The sequence below is a fragment of the Gopherus flavomarginatus genome, chromosome 3 (assembly GCF_025201925.1).
Source record: "Gopherus flavomarginatus isolate rGopFla2 chromosome 3, rGopFla2.mat.asm, whole genome shotgun sequence".
NCBI lineage: Eukaryota > Metazoa > Chordata > Testudines > Testudinidae > Gopherus > Gopherus flavomarginatus.
In genome coordinates this window covers 174,165,999-174,184,681 of record NC_066619.1, presented here as the reverse complement: position 1 = coordinate 174,184,681, position 18,683 = coordinate 174,165,999, and the positions used below count along the sequence as shown (strand labels likewise).

Below are 18,683 nucleotides of genomic sequence, written 5' to 3'. Positions count from 1 at the left end.
ACTGGCCCAATTGACTGGAGAGCCCAGGAAGAACTCAAGCATGAGAGACTGATAGCAGAACTGCCAATCAGGGAGGCCAAGGCAGCCGGAGAGAGAGCCCATTTTAATCTGATGGAAGTTCAAGCAATGCAGCTCAAAATATTGGAGCACAAAAAAAGCTTCTCCATGCAGTGAGTACACCCCACCACCACCACCATGCAAGGGAGGGAGAAAGTCCACCCAACTTATAAAGAAACTGACTGTATACAAGAGTTCTTGTCCACCTTTGAGAGACTATGTGGGATGCACTATATCCCAGCAGAGAAACAGATGTCTGTCCTCTTAACCAGATTAACTGGGAAAGCCAGACAAGTTTTTAATGATATGGAGGAGAGTGATGCCATGGTGTATATAAAATTTAAAGAAAAAGTATTGAAAAGATTTAAGATTACCCCTGAAACCTATCAGTTGAAGTATAGAAACCTCAGAATGTTTGACAATGTCAGTCATCTTGAATATGTACACAAAATGTGTAAATTATATGAGAAAATGGAAAATGGAGGCTGTAGCCTTGGGAGGTGCCAGGATAATGGCCACTTGTGATGATGAGGAATGCTGAAGGTGAATATGGAAAACTGATCTGATGGCTCAGAAGCAATTGTTATGGGTAGTTACAGATGTGAGAAAGGCAGCCATCTGTGACAAATAGCCAACCACAGTTTTCGAGGCTGAAGAAATTGCTGATAAATATGTTGCATTAAGGGCCCATGGCGAGTGCAAATCCCAGTGGAAGGCAAATCCTCATGTCACCCAGGTTAAGAAAGAGGAGATTGAAAATAAATGTAACCCAAACTTTGATTTAAAAAAAGCAACAACAAGGGAACCCAGGGACCAAAAGGGAAATCAAGTAGTCTGCCATCACTATGGGGCTCCCCGCCATATAAAATCATATTGCCTAAAACTTAAGGTGACCTCACAATCCACACCCCCACTTGCCACAGTGAGTGACACTACCCTGGCTCAGAGGCAGCAATAGAGCAGGAGAAAATAATTCTGAACTATATTAGGACTGAACCTTGGGAAGGTAGTTCAGAATTTATGTAAAATGCTAAACGGAAATGGCATAGATTGTAAGGGCTGGAGGGACACAGAGCCCTCACTTTGGTCAAGGAAAGTTTAATAAGGGAGAAAGACAGACTTCCTGATAAGAGTTTAAATATATTAAGCTTTGGCTGAATGTTCTGTACCTTTGGCCAAGGTCTACCTTAAGTTTGAGGATTTTAAAGGAGATATTATTGTGGGCATTAGGAATCTACTTCCCACTAATATTGTAACAGGTAGTGATACCTTAGCCATGTCTAAGCAGGTCAATGTTGTAACTTGCAGCCAGAAAGGGTATCGCTGTATTTCACCTGGCATATCTACGGACAGCTGGGAGGGTGCAAGGGGGAAGGAAATGCCCCCAGTCCTTTATAAGCTGTGAGTAACAGTCTCTCCCCAGAGATTCCATGGCTTTGCCAGAGTCTGCTCTTAACTTAAGTGAAACACAAAAGGAATTTATTGAGGCTGATCCTTCCCTGCACCAGGAGAAGAGTGCAGCTCAGAATAATACCCTGATGGGGAAGGAAAGGGTAGATTTTTTCTAGAAGGAGGTTTGTTGTAGAGGGAGGCTTCCATAAGGAAAAAGAGGCACCACGGTGAAGTTTGCAAGCAGGTGCTTGTGTTTGATAAGTACAGGACAGCGTGGCTGCAGGTAGTTCCTGATTGCCCCTTTGTTGTACACTTAGGGGTGAAGGGAACTTGTGATAGTCTCCAACAGAATTTTTATTAGCCTCATGTGTGAGACGGTAAAAAAGTACTGTAAGAGTTGTGTCATATCTCAGAAGCATAAGAGGTTAAATGGATTCTGCAAGGCACCTTGGCAGCCATTGCCCATCATTAAGGAGGTGTTTGCCAAAGTGTTAGTGGACATTGTGGGACTCCTACCCAGACCTTCCAGGAATGGAGAGAAATGTATACTGGCTATGATGGATTCTGCCACCAGGTACCTGAAATGAGAGCTCTATCTAATGTACAAGCGGTTGTGGCTACTGTCCTAATGACCAGTTATAGCAGGGTAGGTTTTCCCAGGGAAATCTTGTCAAATTGTGTTGCAAATTTCATGCGTGTCGTTTTCTGAAAGTTACAAGAGTTGTGTGGAGTGAGGCATATAAAGGCCACCACAGTCATCCAGAAACTAATGTGGTGGTAGAAAGATTCCGTAGGATATTGAAGTCTCTGATGAGGATGTGTGATACCCAGCGAGAGAATGACTGAGATGTTTGCTCCCTTATTTGTTGTTTGTGTACCCCAAGAGTCTACATGGTTTTCCCTTTTTGAGCTGCTTGGTGAGAGACAGGTGAGGGGACCTCTAGATTTAATTCAAGACTCTGGGAGGGTAGTACAGAGGAGTTAGGAAAGCCTGTAGGGGAGTATGCCACTCATTCTAAAGACAATTTAATGGCTATGATGGACTTAGTGCATCAGAACCTTGAAGGGAGTCAGATGTCTCAGAAAGCTTGGTATGACAGGCATGCTAAAGAAAGTCTTTTGATATAGGTGATTTGGTATTGATTCCTGGGAGGGACCTTTTGAGGTAAAAGAGAGAGGGAATGAGGTCACTTATGATGTAATGAAACCCCATGGCAGGGAAGCTGTGCAAACAGTACATGTCAATAGATTGAAGGCTCACAGACAGAGAGATGGCAATGAATATGATTTGTTATACTTCTGAGGGAACATTTTCTTCGCCTGTAATAGATTTGGTCATGGAAAGTAATGAAGAGACTACTCTGGAGAGCACTGAGATTTGAGAGGGTTTGAACCCAGCCAAAAGCGGGAGATATTGGTTCTCTTGAAATACCACAGGCAGGGGCATTCATTTTCCAACCTCCTGGGTTTAATTTAAAAAATAATGCACTCTACTGAAACTACAGCGCCCTGCCCTGCTCCTAGCAGAGCCTATGCTAACAGTGAAATGCAAAGGCAAATTCAGGAGGAATTGTAGAGCATGGTAGACCTAGGAATGATCACTAAATCAAAAAGTCCCTGGGTGTCTCCTATTGTGATGGTACCTAAAAGGGATAAATCACATGATTTTGTTGGGATTTTAGAAATGTACACACCATCACCCAACCTGATCCCTACCCCAACCCTGGATAGAGGACCAGTAGAGACATCCAAGTTTATTCTTCCTATCAGCTGAGTTTTCAACTCAAAGCACAAGTGAAGGGAATAAAACCCCCTAACAAGAAGGAACTGTATCTTTATGCTGCTTGGACTCTGGAAGACAGGGATGACTGGGCATAAGAAAAAAGATCTCCCTGGGTTAGCCCTAAGGGACGTCTAGAGCGTGTTTATTATAGAAACTTCTATTACTTTTTGACAGTTAAGATTGGAACTCATTTGTGTGAATATACATTTACCTTCTTTAACCTTGTAAACAACTTTCTTGTTTCCTTTTCCTTGTTAATAAATCTTTAGATAGTTTATTATAGGATTGGCTACAAGCATTTTCTTTGGTGTGAGATATAAAATGTAACTGATCTGGGGTAAGTGACCAGTCTTTTAGGATTGGGGGTTGCCTGAATATTGCTGTGACCTTTGGTGTACGAGTTAATCTGTCACAAAGGCAGGCTCACCTGGGTGGCAAGACAGATCGGAGTACCCAAGGGGACTGTCTCTGACTCCATGTGAAGGCTGTTATAGTGCCTGAGGGGTTCACACTCAATAATTGGTTGGTGAAATCTGAGTAAGGAACTTGCAACCAATTTGAGGTTTGTGCCCTGTTCCTTGACAGTCTGCCCCATGGTTAGTACTCATGCTCTTGAGCCACTGCAGGGCAGCTTGATAGGATGGGTGGCCCATATCCCACACTCCTCACTGCACAGGGGAGCACGCACCTACAGAAGGCGGTACAGGCCGCACCTGGGATGCAATACGTTTGTAACTTCACAGCATTCCCAGCTCAGAGCTTTAGTTCTACCATTTAGGCCTTAATATTTACATTTAAATCAGTAAAACAGAAAATCCTACATAGGAGACTTTGGCAGCGTTATAGAAGAAGCTTTAATTTTTCAAACGTTTTGACTTTTGAGGGCTTGATTTCACAATTTATTGCATTCACTTTTTTGCATTTAAATTTCTGCTGTTTTGGCATCAGGAGAAGATCTAGAGGTATTTTGATTGACAACCCTCATACCCTCAGCTGGCTTCACCAGAGAAGCTCAAACATGACATGAACAGAAGCAGGCTGGGAATCTTTTCTATTGTAGGAGCTGTGTGGTTCAAGATAGCTTCGTAGTTCCTCAGCCATTTGGCTCTTACAGCTAATACTGCATCCCTAAGTCAACCTTCCTTTTAAACACACACTGAAATACCTATACAAATGTTCTAAAACACATATATCCAACTGCTGAGTTTAAACATACTATAACATTGACATTACTGAACTGGCTTTCAACACACTTGGCTTTATTTTTAAGCCTTTAGATCTACAAAACAAGCTATTTCTGGAATTTCTAGTTATGTGAGAACAAATGTCTTGCGTGAATCCATGGAAACATGTGTTTATCTTTTCCCTCATCCATCCTCTACACTGCTCACATAACTCAAAACTATCAGCTCCTATTTTGCAACTTAAGGAAAGAGGTCAGAAGAGATAAAAAGTATATCTTATCTTCACTGTATAACTTACTGTTGTGAGAATAATATTATAGAAACATATTGCAGTGCAACCTGATTAGCTAATTGATAGGAAAAATGGTTTTATAAAGAATTAAAACTGTTTTGCACGTGTTTAATTTTTTTAAAAAACAGCTGTACATTAACATCTTAGCCTTTAACTAGGAAAAAGGCGACATACTAATTGCCTTTACCACATGTGTAGTCCAACATGATTGGGATTTTACCTATATAATTACCCGGGGTAGTATGGAATTGCAACTCCATAGCACCACATCTAGGAATTATTCCTTTTTCCCCTTCTTTTACTGATGAAGAAAATTTAATACAAACATTTGTATTTAATTTGAACACAAATAAGAAAAGCAAAACTGAACATTCCAATAGCGGAGTTACCTTGGCCACACGACACATTTGTAATGCTTTCTATTACTAGTTAGAATATTACATATATAGTAGAATGTGATCTGGGCCAAATGCTACCCTCATTTATGTCCATACAACACGACTGATGTTAACAGAGTTACACAAGTAGTCCACTCAAAAACAGGATTTGGCCCAGTTATGAAATGTGGCTAAATTAATGTTGCATTTACTGAGAGCAGTTCAAATTTGCAACTAAGTGGGCTATTTCAATATTAGTACATTATTGTGTTGTGCAGAAGGGCACCACAACATCAGCAGTGGCTTTAGGCAAATGCTTCTGGGGGACACGGAAGGAGGAGTGTGTTTAGAAATGGCAACAGATCTCACAGTTTTTATAGATGCAGTGATTGTTCTGCACAGAGCAGGCTTCAAACTGCCAGCTGGTTCATTGCAGGGGGGAGCGCGTGGACAGCTGACTACGTCCCCTTTGGGCTATGCTACTGCCTGTGGTTCTTACACACTCACAACTTTGGACCAGGTTCCACTCCAAAAGTGTAATTACTCCTGATTTACATCAAGATAAGTGAGAATCAAACCAGATCTCCAAATCTGCAAAGGTTTACAGACACATTGTCAAAGACATTATTTTAGTGTATCCTTTAGCCCTGCTTAGGTATAGAAGGCAGGCATAATCCTTATCCATACTTAATACTAAATGCAACAAGTGACTAGGAATGGATGATAATCTATGATTATGTCTTAAAATAATTGATTTGTGACTTTTTGCTGACTTATGCTGTGTCTAAAGCAGAAATCAGTATAGAAAGTGAGTGAATGCAGGGTCAGTGCTTCCATTTAGGCAGTTGTCTAGGGTGCCAGGATTTGGGATGGCGGCAATTCGGCAGCAGGGGGTCCTTCCGCACTCTGGGTCATTGGCGGCAATTCTGCGGCGGGTCCTTCACTCGCTCCGAGACCCGCCGCTGAAGTGCCCCGAAGACTGGGAGCGCGGAAGGATTCCCCCACCGCAGAATTGCCACCAACGACCAGGAGTGTGGAAGGACCTCCGCCTAGGATGCCAAAAACCCTAGCGCTGCTCCTGAGTGAATGTAACTATTGCATCCCAACTATTCCATGATGATAAACTGAAAAAATGACTACCTACAGTTAAAAAAAAAAGGCAGGGGGCTAAAATACCTGTCAAATGTGTGTTTCCAAATGATCAAATACAGCAAATTCACTATAGTAAGGAGCTATCTGCTTTGAAAAATTTAGCACAGATGGACAATTTTAGTCCTTTATGACCAACTAAATACATTTTACAAAATGGCCTCTTTCACCGTAGCAACATATTATTGTACTGATATGAATAAGACTGAAACATTATGATTCACCCCTTCTTGCTTAGAGCTAAGAGGTTTATTTCTTAAGATAAGATGAAGAACTGTGCTCAAATTTTAAGTATTTGTGCAGACCACATTCAAATTCAACTGCTTATTGTATTTTTTTTATTTGCTTGTTTGTTTAAGATTTGGACAGAAGGGTAAAGCTATAAGGATTGAGAGGGTCATCTATACTGGAAAAGAAGGCAAGAGTTCTCAGGGATGTCCTATTGCTAAATGGGTAAGAGTGATATCTACATGTCCTTAATAATCTAGTTCAGTTTAATCATTCATTCATGTATTTATTTTAGTTGAAGTAGAATTAAAAGAGCTAAGTACCAACAATATCTCAGTCTGCCCACTTGTCCACTCTGAGCCATTTTCTGCCCTCACACCTTTGCAGTTCCTTCAGCTGACTTGCATGCGTGTGAGTGAAAGCAAAATTTGGCCTAGAGTTATCTTAAGAGTTATCTTAAGTTATTCTCTTAAGAGCCAGAATATTAGACACACTTCTTACTGTTACATTTAGCGTAGAAATAATTAAGAGATGCAACAGCACTACTACAATGTTTTGAAAATACACTCTCTGATCAACAGAGGCAGCACGCTGTTTTAGTAAACATTGTCTGCTCTGGCATGATCATTACTGAGTACTTCGGGCCGGTTAATAGGAAAAAAGATGAGGACAAATTGATGTCTTTTTAATGATAGTCTTTTTGTATGCCAGACTGTACCCTCTGGTAGAAATACCCACAGTAATATGGGCACTGAGAAGCAGGAATTGTCTTTCTACTTTGTTTGAACTTCACCTACCAATCACGTGTGCATGCTGCCATAATGTTTACACATGATAATAATAAGGGCACATGAGGTCACAACACACAGAGGCTGACCTCAAGTTTGCAATTTGTCATCTGGGCACAGCAGGAATCAGGGGAGAGAAATGAGGGCAGGCTCGTCTGTGAAGCTTTTCTAATCTCTTCCCCCAATCTGTGTGGCCCTTGCAGAAGAGAGGCCTAAATTATTCACTGTTGCTTTAGGGAGGATTTATTTGGGTACAGATATCTACTGCCATCTCTGCAGAGGGAAATACCATGGAGAGTATCTAGCTTTTCCTGCCCCCTCTACTACAGCAGTGCTCTGTTCTGCCATAATACCCTCCTGGCTCAGAGAATAAAGGAGATATTCTGCAAAGGTGGCATTGCACCTACCCCAGCTCTTCTGTGCTCTTCGGACAGGATCTATCTCATCTAGACTCCCTCTGTTTCAGGAAACAGAAGGGAACGATCCTGGCCCTTATCAATATACTACTCAATGGAGGCAAGAATCTGTGTGTCAGGGTACGTCTTCACTACCAGCCGTATTGGCGGGTAGCAATCGATTTCTCGGGGGTCGATATATCGCGTCTCATCTAGACGCGATATATCGATCCCCGAACGAGCTCCTGTCGACTCTGGAACTCCACCAACGCGAACAGCGGTAGCGGAGTCGACAGGGGGAGCCGCGGACATCGATCCTGCGCCATGAGGATGATAGGTAACTCGATATAAGATACTTCGACTTCAGCTACGCTAGTCACGTAGCTGAAGCTGCGTATCTTAGATCGATTTCCCCCCCTAGTGTAGACCAGCCCTCAGAAGCATCAAGGGGGAAAATGTTTATTGGCAAATGTAACTTTTTACCATTACTGTTAAGGTTTCATGTTCTCTTGCTTCTCATTAAGAAATGCCTTTTTTTGGGGGGGGATGGTGTTGCAGGTAGTTCGTAGAAGTAGTGACGAAGAAAAGCTGCTTTGCTTGGTACGGGAACGAGCTGGCCATACCTGTGAAACCGCAGTGATAGTGATCCTTATCCTGGTATGGGAGGGGATTTCCCTGAGTCTGGCAGACAAACTGTATTCTGAACTCACCGACACTCTAAGGAAGTATGGCACACTCACAAACCGACGGTGTGCCCTGAATGAAGAGTAAGTGAAACAAATCATATTCTCCTTCCCCTTGAGTATGCAATCAAACTACAGCCAAAAGGGCTGTTCTCAAACAAACACAAATTCCACTTAAGTCTTGGATCTGATTTTCCCCTCACTGGTTTTCTAGTGGTGTCACTATTAACCTCACTGGAGTGACGCTTGATATAGGCTGGCGTAAATGAGAACACAAGAGGGCTCATTACTTCAGTGGTAATTGTACTTGTCCTTGTCTGATAGAGAGCAGAATTTGACTCACAAAAGTTTATCTAGATCCAGTAGGGCAAATTCTGTGTTGGATTTCACCCCATGTAACACTGGTAAAATCATGGCAGGGGGGAGGATTTTAGTTCAGAAGCTGCAAGATGTGTACATACACCACTTTTAAAATTAGCCAATTCAAGTTACATATTCAGGGCTTGAAGCAGGGGCGGCTCTAGACATTTCACGGCCCCAAGCACGGGGGGTGCTCTGCCAGTCGCTGGTCCCGCGGCTCCGGTGGACCTCCCACAGGCGTGCCTGCAGGAGGTCCACCGGAGCCGCGGAACCAGCAAACCCTCTGCAGGCATGCTGCCAAAGGCAGCCTGCCTGCCACCCTCCCGGTGACCAGCAGAGCGCCCCCCGCGGCATGCCACCCCAAGCACGCGCTTGGCATGCTGGGGCCTGGAGCCGCTCCTGGCTTGAAGAAACTTCTCTTGAGAGCAAGCTACTTTTGAGATTTGGAAACCCTACTGTCCTTGTGTGGGAGACAAATTAAGCATCATTACCATCAATGAAGACCTCTTTCTGCACTCACAATTAAAATATCTCAATATAAAACAGACATTCAATATATGTGCTTTCCCATATAGGCTCACAGGAGTGCATAAGGAGATTGAGCTGTGTGATTTATATATAAGATTAAGTTGTGTGGCTACAGTTTTTAATGACAGTTCATTTTAAATCTCCCCTCACCCACAAAAAAATTAGATAAGTGAGCACAAATTCTCTCAAGGCTTCATCTAAACAGAGAAGCACTTTAAAAAGCTTAGTGGCTAACAAAACCTTGATAGTCTGTCAAAATATTTAATGATTTGTAACATCTTTGTTTGAGTCAACTATTTTACAGCTAAGAAATTATACAGCTTGTTCTCCTTTGCCTCGTTCTCCCTTTGATGGCTATACACAGAAAGAAACACCATTCAGAACAAGGCTTACTTTATTACAAATATTCTGTTCTCTCTTTTTGGTAGCATAGGCAAGGCTTTGTTTCAGGAACTTAGTCCTATCCCAGTTGGCAAACAGCAGTGAGTTAACTAGTTTTTCCTAGAAAGTCAAGAGGCCATTTATTTGACAAAGCTTTACCTTATGGGGCCAAAACCTGGGCCAGGCTATTCAAGCACAGAAAGCCAAAAAGAAGCAAAAATCCTGCACTAATGGTGGGCAAATAAGGAGAAATGCCATACGAAAGAACTCTACCCCCATATACATGAACATGTACACAGTTGACATGAATTGCATGAACTTTCAAGCATGCAGACTTTTACCCATGTATGGCTCTACATGCTGTTGATAGCCACATAAATGTTTCTCTTATTCCTTAGACGGACTTGTGCATGTCAAGGGCTGGACCCTGAGACTTGTGGTGCTTCTTTTTCCTTTGGTTGCTCCTGGAGCATGTACTACAATGGGTGCAAGTTTGCCAGAAGCAAGGTCCCAAGGAAGTTTAAGCTGCTGGGGGATGATCCAAAAGAGGTTGGTGTTAATTTTAAAGTTAAGTTTGCCTCATTGTATAAAATGTTTCTGTTCTTGTGGAGTTGAGGTACAATAGACACAGGGATAGAATCTAATTTGAAATCCACCCACACAGGGAAATTAAGTAGTTGTCAGTCAAAATGGATTTATCCCTCCCACTGAGCCAGTTTAATTGACTGCCAAAATGTTGACAGCAGGTCAAAACTATGAGACATGAAACGAAATATGTAGGTTTTGTGAAAGGGCACACCTAGAAGAGTTGTGGCTATATCAGGCCCACAGACAAGCTTTGCGCATACAGTTTCCACAATGGCAGAATACAGGATGTACTAGGTTGAGGCATATGACTTTTTGCAGCTCCGAGCTGGACTAAATTGCATGGAGACAGTATGAGGGAGCTGTGAGATACAGTGGGAGTGAAAGAATGAAAGGACTGGGAGGACTCATTCAGTGGATGCTGCTGCCTCGCCGACAGTGTAGGAAAGGTTTCCAGAGTGGCCTCTAAGATGCTGTAAGTACTGGACCCAGAACTGCATGCTGATCATATCAAAGCATGTCATGGAGCTCTGCAGCCATGCCTGTAGCTGGGGAACAAGTTGACTTTGAAGTTCTGACTCCAGTGGGTTCTAGATACCCTCAGCTAACAGGCCTGCTAATTGTTAATGGGCTGCCTTTCTCTGGAGGGTTCTACTCTCTGATTGCCTGGCTTACTTTTTTGGCACATACAAGTGCAAATGTGTCCCCTACGGTGGGGCTTGTCTGCTGATGGATGGGCCACATAACATACTAAAAGCTGGGGGCATTTTATGCAAAACCCATAATATTTAGCATTTCAGACATATAGTCCATGACTTATCATGTAATTAGAGAGCTGGTCACATTTTTTGGATTCTCAAAATTTTTATGAAAAAGGCAAGAATTTTGATAACATTTATCATGGAATTTTTTTACTTTTTTTTAAATTATCTGTTCATGTGACATTTTTATGCCTTTGTACTATATCTAGCAGGCATCATATGGCCTGTGGGTTATATTAGCACACTTGATATTCTATTAAAAATGTTAGCATCACTGAGACAGTTGTAACTTTTGACACTCTTTTTCCCTCTATTATAAAATTAAACCCTCTATTATAAAATTAAACCCTAGAGGTTTTTTCGCCTTCCCCTGCAGCGTGGGGCATGGGTCACTTGCTGGTGGATTCTCTGCAGCTTGAGGTCTTCAAACCACAATTTGAAGACTTCAATAGCTCAGGCATAGGTTAGGGGTTTGTTATAGAAGTGGATGGGTAGGGTTCTGTCGCCTGCTTTGTGCAGGGGGTCGGACTAGATGATCACATTGGTCCCTTCTGACCCTAGAATCTATGAATCTATGAAAATACCTATGCTCGATGAGACCGCAACAAAGAAAGTGTGATATGTATCACACGTGGGATCTACACAAAGACTCAAAGAAAAAGTGACATTTCATGAGTTGTAACTTGTAGGCTGGAAAGGAAAGCAACATAATGGTTCCAGGCTTTGATAGCAACCAAAAAAAGGGACACAGTGAAAAGTTTTTGATAATGTCATACTGTGATTTTGGGTTCCTGTGAACCCAGAACTCAAGATTGAAACTAGCAGGTCAAACTTTTTTAACCAAGTTAGTGCATACCAAAACTGATAGATTTTTTCACAGCTTTTCACATGCTTTCATGAACATACAAATTCCCCAAATGATTACATTTCTCTGTGTAAATCTGCTGCTCTTTTTAAAAATTTGGAATGAGGCCTGTATTTTCAATTTAAGAAACAGATCTGAAATTAGAATTCTGAGCATGAGAAAATAGTGGAGCAACTTCAATTTATTAGAGTACTTCATGTTTTTAAGAGCCTTTCATTTTGAAAGATTGTATCTCTCTTAAAAACAAAAAGTAAGTGTTCATTTGTATCCCAAATTGTTCTACACTAGCCACACGCACAACCCTTGATTGCTCAAAAACTGTCATTTTTTCAAAGTCTGAAGTATTCCAATAATTTTAAATTGCTACATAGAGAGATAATTTCATTGTGTTGAAGTGTTATGATTTCAGTATGTAAAACTCTCAAATTAGATGGATTAAATTGATGCTGATTGGACATTCTGTTATTTTTTCTTTTCTTTTTTTTTCTCTCAAGGTTTTTAAAGAGGAGATTTTTTTTATTTTTCAAAAACCTGTAATAACTAGTCATATCGTGCTTGTGTTTAACCTTTACATAGTAGGGTACATCTTTTCTTATAAATCAGGTGAGCGTTATATGATGCCTCCTCATAAGGATCATAGAAGCTCATTTCTGGACATACGTTGTGCTTTTAAAAACAATAAAAGGGATCACTATAACTGAGATTTATAGGTGCAGTTATCTCAGCAAGAATTACAAGGCATTTACAATGCATATTTGGCATTTATACCAGTCCTCTGTGGTATCATAGTGTCCAGTAGCTTCTAAAGATGGTAGATTGCATTTATAGTAATATGGGTGGTTAGGTGATAATAGGTTTAAAATTATTTCATTTGATAACAGGAAGAAAAGCTAGAGTCCAATTTGCAAAACCTATCAACTCTAATGGCACCTACCTACAAGAAACTTGCACCAGATGCATATAACAACCAGGTAGGTCAAAAAGAGTTGGCAAAGTCACTAAAATAATCTGATCTTTGCTTTACTTTGCCAATGCATGTTCTTTGCTGTAAGTTATTGTTTACAGTTTGTGCCAATATTGCTCTTATGTTAGACTAAATCTTGCTCACTCAATACATTATATAACATTTAACACACTAGCAAACGCTTTGCTACTGTGATTGATAAGGTCCTTAAGGTTTCCAGATTCAGCATTATTCACTGGCTAAGTTGACAGATGTTCCATTTTCCTGATTTACTTCAATCCAAACCTGTCTCTGCATGTTTTGTTCCAGGGCAAATCCATAATTGGATTTTCCAATTTAGATCCCGCAGAAATTCTGCAAGAACATCTCATGCACCTTCAGCCCGATGGAATCTGAACATGATCCCTGTCTTTGTAATGGCCTTGAACCAGAACCCTAATCTCACTCTAATCAGATTTGAATCCAAATCTCTGCCTCTTGTTTCAGATTGCACAGGCTCACATCTCTCAAACTTTGCTTTGGTTTTCAGATTTGAATAAAGTAAATATCTCAAATTAAAAATAAAAATAATCACCAAACTAGCCAGGTTCTTCCTGGTGTGGAAGCCAAACCTCAAATTTCACATTTTAATGCCAACCCATAAATTTACTCAAAATAGGGCCTATGTTCACCTGAAAGGTTCATGAATCTTTGTGAAGTTTTTGACAACTTCTAACTCTCTAATAAAATGTGAAACCAAGAATTGTGTGTGACTTGTGGTTTCAGTGTGAACATTTCACACTGAAAATTAGTCATGAAAACACAGTAGAAAATATTGTGCTGATTATCAGTTATCTATTTTTGAGCACCATCTTGCTTGCTGTTATATCAAATATAGTGGAAGACTGTCAATGTGCCAAAAAATTACAATCTAATGGTCATATTCTGCACTGACTTCTCCATACAGCCCATTGGAAGTCAGTTTTCCAAGGAAATGCACTTTTCCTAAGTAGTTCAACATTTCTGGGCCTGTGTTTATAACTTAACAACATGCCAGACATTCAAACTGTATACTGTACTTTATCATCTGGAGAAACTAGCCAATGCCAGGAAAATGAAAAGTGATCTTGAAAGAGAAGTATTGTCAGCTAAATACACAAATATAATAATGGCAGAAGCATGGATTTTGAACAAGGCAACATGGAAATGAGTAGCAAGAAAAGAAAGAGGAGCTTGTATTCTCATTTTTAGTACTGGAAAGTAATTTCTTGGAATTGTTCACCTCTAAGAACTATACTCTGCCATTGCCAAGATATTAGGAGGCTAAGGTATTCAGTAGTAATTCTGTGTAATGGGCTGTCCAGATAAGTTTCAGTGATTACTTGACTTCTGTTTCCAGATTGAGTATGAACACAGAGCACCAGAGTGCCGTCTTGGTTTAAAAGAAGGTCGTCCATTCTCAGGGGTCACTGCCTGCCTGGATTTTTGTGCTCATGCTCACAGAGACTTGCACAATATGCAGAATGGGAGTACATTGGTAAGTCAGTGCTGCATAAAGCTGCCTTGTTTCAGCACTGATTTCTTATATTTAATTCATTATCTACATTTCTATTAATCTTGCACATAAAGCTAACTGCTAAAAGAAGAAACATTCATCAGTAGCTGGAGCTAAAATGTGCAATCCCTACAGGCTTTTTCATTTAAATGAGACTTTAGAGAAAGATCTAAAGTAGATTTGGCTGAAAAACATCAGTGGCACAGTTTTCCACTGGAAAATGTAGTTTGAAATTGAAACAGTTAGTGAAATCAGTTTGATTTTGCCAAAATTCCATTTCGGAAGAAAAAAGGGGGCGTGGTATTTACAATGATGCTAAAACTTCATATTTTGACATTTTGGGAGTGAAATATTGTGATATTTCCTCTCAAAATGACTTTTCACTTTGAATTTTTAACATTTTGTATTACATTATAAATTTCAACTTTATTTCATATTGTATTATAACCAAAAGATTTTGAGATTGAAAGACTTAATTCCTTCAAATTTATTTTGCAGAAAATTCAAAATTTTCAGCTTTAATTTCAAATCAGAATAAAAACAAATGTCAAAATCCTCTCAAACATCATTTCTGTTCTTTGGCCAGTACTAAATAAAACCCTTGCTCTTGTCCCACAAAACTCTGCTACTCTCCAGAACTCAACACTGAAAAATATAGCTGAACAAGACTTGCTGGCTTCATTGAATAGGAGAGTTTATGGCTTACGTCTATCTATTGCTCGCTGTCATTGAAAATATGCAACAACAAAAAAATGTGACTAGCTTGCTGTAATTTGAAGTAACTGCATCAGTGCCCATAAGCAGGTGCTATTCTCACCACTGTCTGAGCAGAACATCCAAATATTTTACAGAGTCTAAACTTACTCCCTTCCTGGGGCTTGACTTTCTTCAAAACCATATTAACAAAATATACACTTCCGTCTGAGTTTTCTCCCCAAGACTGGCTGGTTTTCCTGCAGATCTTTCTGTCTTGCAGCTTCTCATTCCCTTTGAGAGATCCTCCATCACCTCTTATATCCTGGATAGAGTTCACAAGATGTGCCTACTGCTGTGTCTCTGCAGCAGTTCCTTGAAACTGTATCTGGCATTCAAACATCTAATGTGAGGTTGACTCAATGAAGGAGCCTGCATTCCAGTACAAGGCCCTAGAGTCTGCCGTACCATTATGCTGCCCTTGGAATTTTAGGGTGGTCTTTGAAAGTATATGTAATGTCATGGGATTTTTTTTTTATAGTAAACAACATTGCTAATATGTAGCTAGCTATCGGGCCACAACCTAAAAAAAAAATCTTGCTGGCTGTAGAGTTCCAGGGAGCCTAGCATTTCAGTTCCCTGACCATGGGCCCAAGAATTCACTTAACTTTTGGGAACACATAGCTATCCTGCCTACTTCCAGGTGGAATATGGAGAATGAGGAAAATACACATTTTGTATAAAGTGTCCCTTAATATTGCCAAACATGGGAAAGGTGGCGGGGGGAGTGCGGAGGAGGAAAGTTGCACGCTTGGATGCTGAATCTAGAAGCAAAAAAGAAGTTAAAGTCTAAACAATTCCTTCCCCCCCACCCCCCGAAAGAAAAAGGGCAGGAGTTAGCATTCAGTTGATAACTACATTGGATGCTCTATTTGGCATAATGTTGGTTATGTCATGAGCCTTGCAATCTGATGTTAGTGGTCAACTACCTGCCATTAGAGAGTTATCTGAGCTGACAATGTAATGCAAAATAGGCCAAAACTCCACAGAGTTTTCTGTTCTTCTCATGCTGATTTCTGATAATTTTTCTACCATACCTTTTGTGGACAGGTGTGCACACTAACCAGAGAAGACAATCGTGAAATTGGCCAAATGCCAGAAGATGAGCAGCTGCATGTACTCCCATTATACAAAGTCTCTGATGTTGATGAATTTGGAAGTACTGAGGGCCAAGAACACAAAAAGAAGAATGGCAGCATCCAAGTCCTTAGCTCCTTTAGGCGCAAAGTAAGGATGCTGGCAGAGCCTGTTAAGACATGCAGGCAAAAGAAGTTAGAAGCCAAGAAAGCGGCAGCAGAAAAGCTTTCCTCCTTGGAGAATAGCTCTAGCAAAACTGAAAAAGATAAGTCTGCAGCAGCACGCCACAAACAAGCCAGCTCGGAGGCTGCAGGTCATGCAAAACAGTTAGCAGGTAAATGCAAGAATCTTCTATTAGTCAGTACACTTGTTAATAACAGTAATTAATCATATGAAGGCAATTTATAAAGAACCTTGAGAAAACCATGAGATCCTGAAAGAGGGGTGAGAGGCAGACCAACTGAAAGTCTCTGGTAAAGATAAAGGGGGGAAGGGGAAACAGGAGTGATATCATTGTAGGAGTCTATTATAGATAGGCTTGGCAGAATTTGATTTTTATTTTTTTCAAATTTTGACTATTAATTTTTGTTTAAGTTTTTTTGTTTTAACAGTTTTTACTGTTGTTGGAAATTAAGGGGGGCATAGATTTGGGCCTGGGGTTTGGGCAGAACTGACAGCGGGGCTGCAGGGGGTTCTTTACATGACCAAGGGGCTCAATACACTGGGGAGCAAGACATGGTGGAGGCTGCAGTCCTGGCCTGGCACAGCAGAGACCCACAGCCAGGATTGCAATGAGGTGGACAAGCCCACAGGCACGGCGTACTGATGAAAATTTCCTGCCCGAGGATGGCTCGAACACTCCTGGATGGTGGGTGAGTGAATGAGCGAGTCCATGACAGCGGAGCTGCAAATGGCTCACTGCACTGATACAGGACTGGTGACGCCCAATCCCTGCAGGCACAAGCAGGGGAGACTGCATTCCCACCAATGCGGATCAATATTTTTTTCCATCCATTTCAATGTGTCAAATGAAATCAATGTTTACCATCATATATTGATTTATATTAAATCCTGCCAAGCCTAACTATGGGCCACCAAGTCAAGAGGAGGAGGAGGCATTCCTAGAACAAATAAAGGAACTCTCCAAAACACAAGGCCTGGTAGTAATGGGGGACTTTAACAACAGAAGTCTGAGTAGTTAAAGTAACACAGCAAAACAGAAAATGAAATGTATTGGGATAACTTTTGGTTTCAGAAGTTGGAGGAATTAACCAAGAACACAGCCATTTTAGACTTGGTTTTGACTAACAGTGAGGAATTTGGTTGTGAATCTGAAGGTTGAAGGCAATTTGGGTGAAAATGAAGTGATAGCTCTTATCATTATGATTCCAAGGAAACTAAGAGCAGCAAAAGGACAATGGACATCAAAAAAGCTGAATTTAACAAACTCAGAGAACTGGAAAAGAAGAGCCTATAGAAAGAAAATCTAAACGAAAAAGTAGTTCAGGAGAACTTGGCAATTTCTCTGAGAGACAATATTAGAAGTGCAACAGCAAACTATTCTGATGCAAAGGAGAGATAGGAAGAATAGTAAAAGACCAACATGTCTATTAGGAGCTTTTTAATTACCTGAAAATAAAAAAAGAATCCTACAAAAAATGGAAACATAGATGAATTACTAACAAGGAGTACAAAAAAAATAACACAACCCTGTACCTTCAAAATCAGAAAGGCTGAGGCATAAAATGAATAACATCTAGCCAGGGACATGAAAGGCAATAGGAAGAGGATCTATAAATATATTAGCAGTATGAGAGAGACAAAGGAAAGTGTAGGTATTCTAATTAGGGAAAGAAGCGCTAATAATGGAAGACATCAAGAAGGCTGATATGTTTAATACCTGTTTTGCTTCCATCTTTACTAAAGTAGTAAATTGTGACCAGTGACTTAACAAATTAATATTAATAAGGGGAAAGAAATGCAAGCCAGAATAGGGAAAGAACAGGTTAAAGAATATTTAGATAAGTTAGATGTATTCAAGGCAGCCTGGCCTGATGAAATTCATCCTATGGTACTTAAGGAACTAGCTGAAGCAATTTCTGAACCATTAACAGTTATCGTTGAGAACCTATGGAGGATGGATGAGGTCCAAGAGGACTGGAGAAGGGCAAACATAGCATTTATCTTCAGGGGCAGCTCCAGGCACCAACACTCCAAGCGCATGCTTGGGGCAGTAAGCCACGAGGGGCGCTCTGCCGGTTGCTGCGAGGGCGGCAGTCATGCCGCCGAATCCACAGGACCAGGAACCTCTCACAGGCAAGCCGCCAAAGGCAGCCTGCCTGCCGTGCTTGGGGTGGCAAAATACCTAGAGCCACCCCTGTCTATCTTTAAAAGGGCTAACAGAGAGGGATTATTGACCAGTCAGTGTAACTGATATCAGGAAAGATACTAGAACAATTATCAAACAATCAGTTTGTAAGCACCTAGAGGATAATAAGGTGGTAAGTAATAGACAACATGGATTTGTCAAGAACAGATCATATCATA

General features: G+C 40.8%; 2 protein-coding genes across 4 annotated transcripts in view; one reads left to right on the top strand and one right to left on the bottom strand.

Annotated features, from left to right (window-relative positions):
* PPA2 (inorganic pyrophosphatase 2) overlaps positions 1-18,683 on the bottom strand; it is a 456,033-nt gene that overhangs the window by 191,799 nt on the left and 245,551 nt on the right. The gene's annotated exons all lie outside the window — the stretch shown is intronic.
* The window catches only part of TET2 (tet methylcytosine dioxygenase 2), a 101,263-nt gene that overhangs the window by 76,320 nt on the left and 6,260 nt on the right, over positions 1-18,683 (top strand). Inside the window, exons 4-9 of the mRNA XM_050944491.1 lie at positions 6,594-6,687; positions 8,204-8,412; positions 9,996-10,146; positions 12,690-12,779; positions 14,151-14,288; positions 16,110-16,470. Of these exons, the coding sequence (XP_050800448.1) occupies positions 6,594-6,687; positions 8,204-8,412; positions 9,996-10,146; positions 12,690-12,779; positions 14,151-14,288; positions 16,110-16,470 (1,043 nt within the window). The remainder of the gene's footprint in view (positions 1-6,593; positions 6,688-8,203; positions 8,413-9,995; positions 10,147-12,689; positions 12,780-14,150; positions 14,289-16,109; positions 16,471-18,683) is intronic.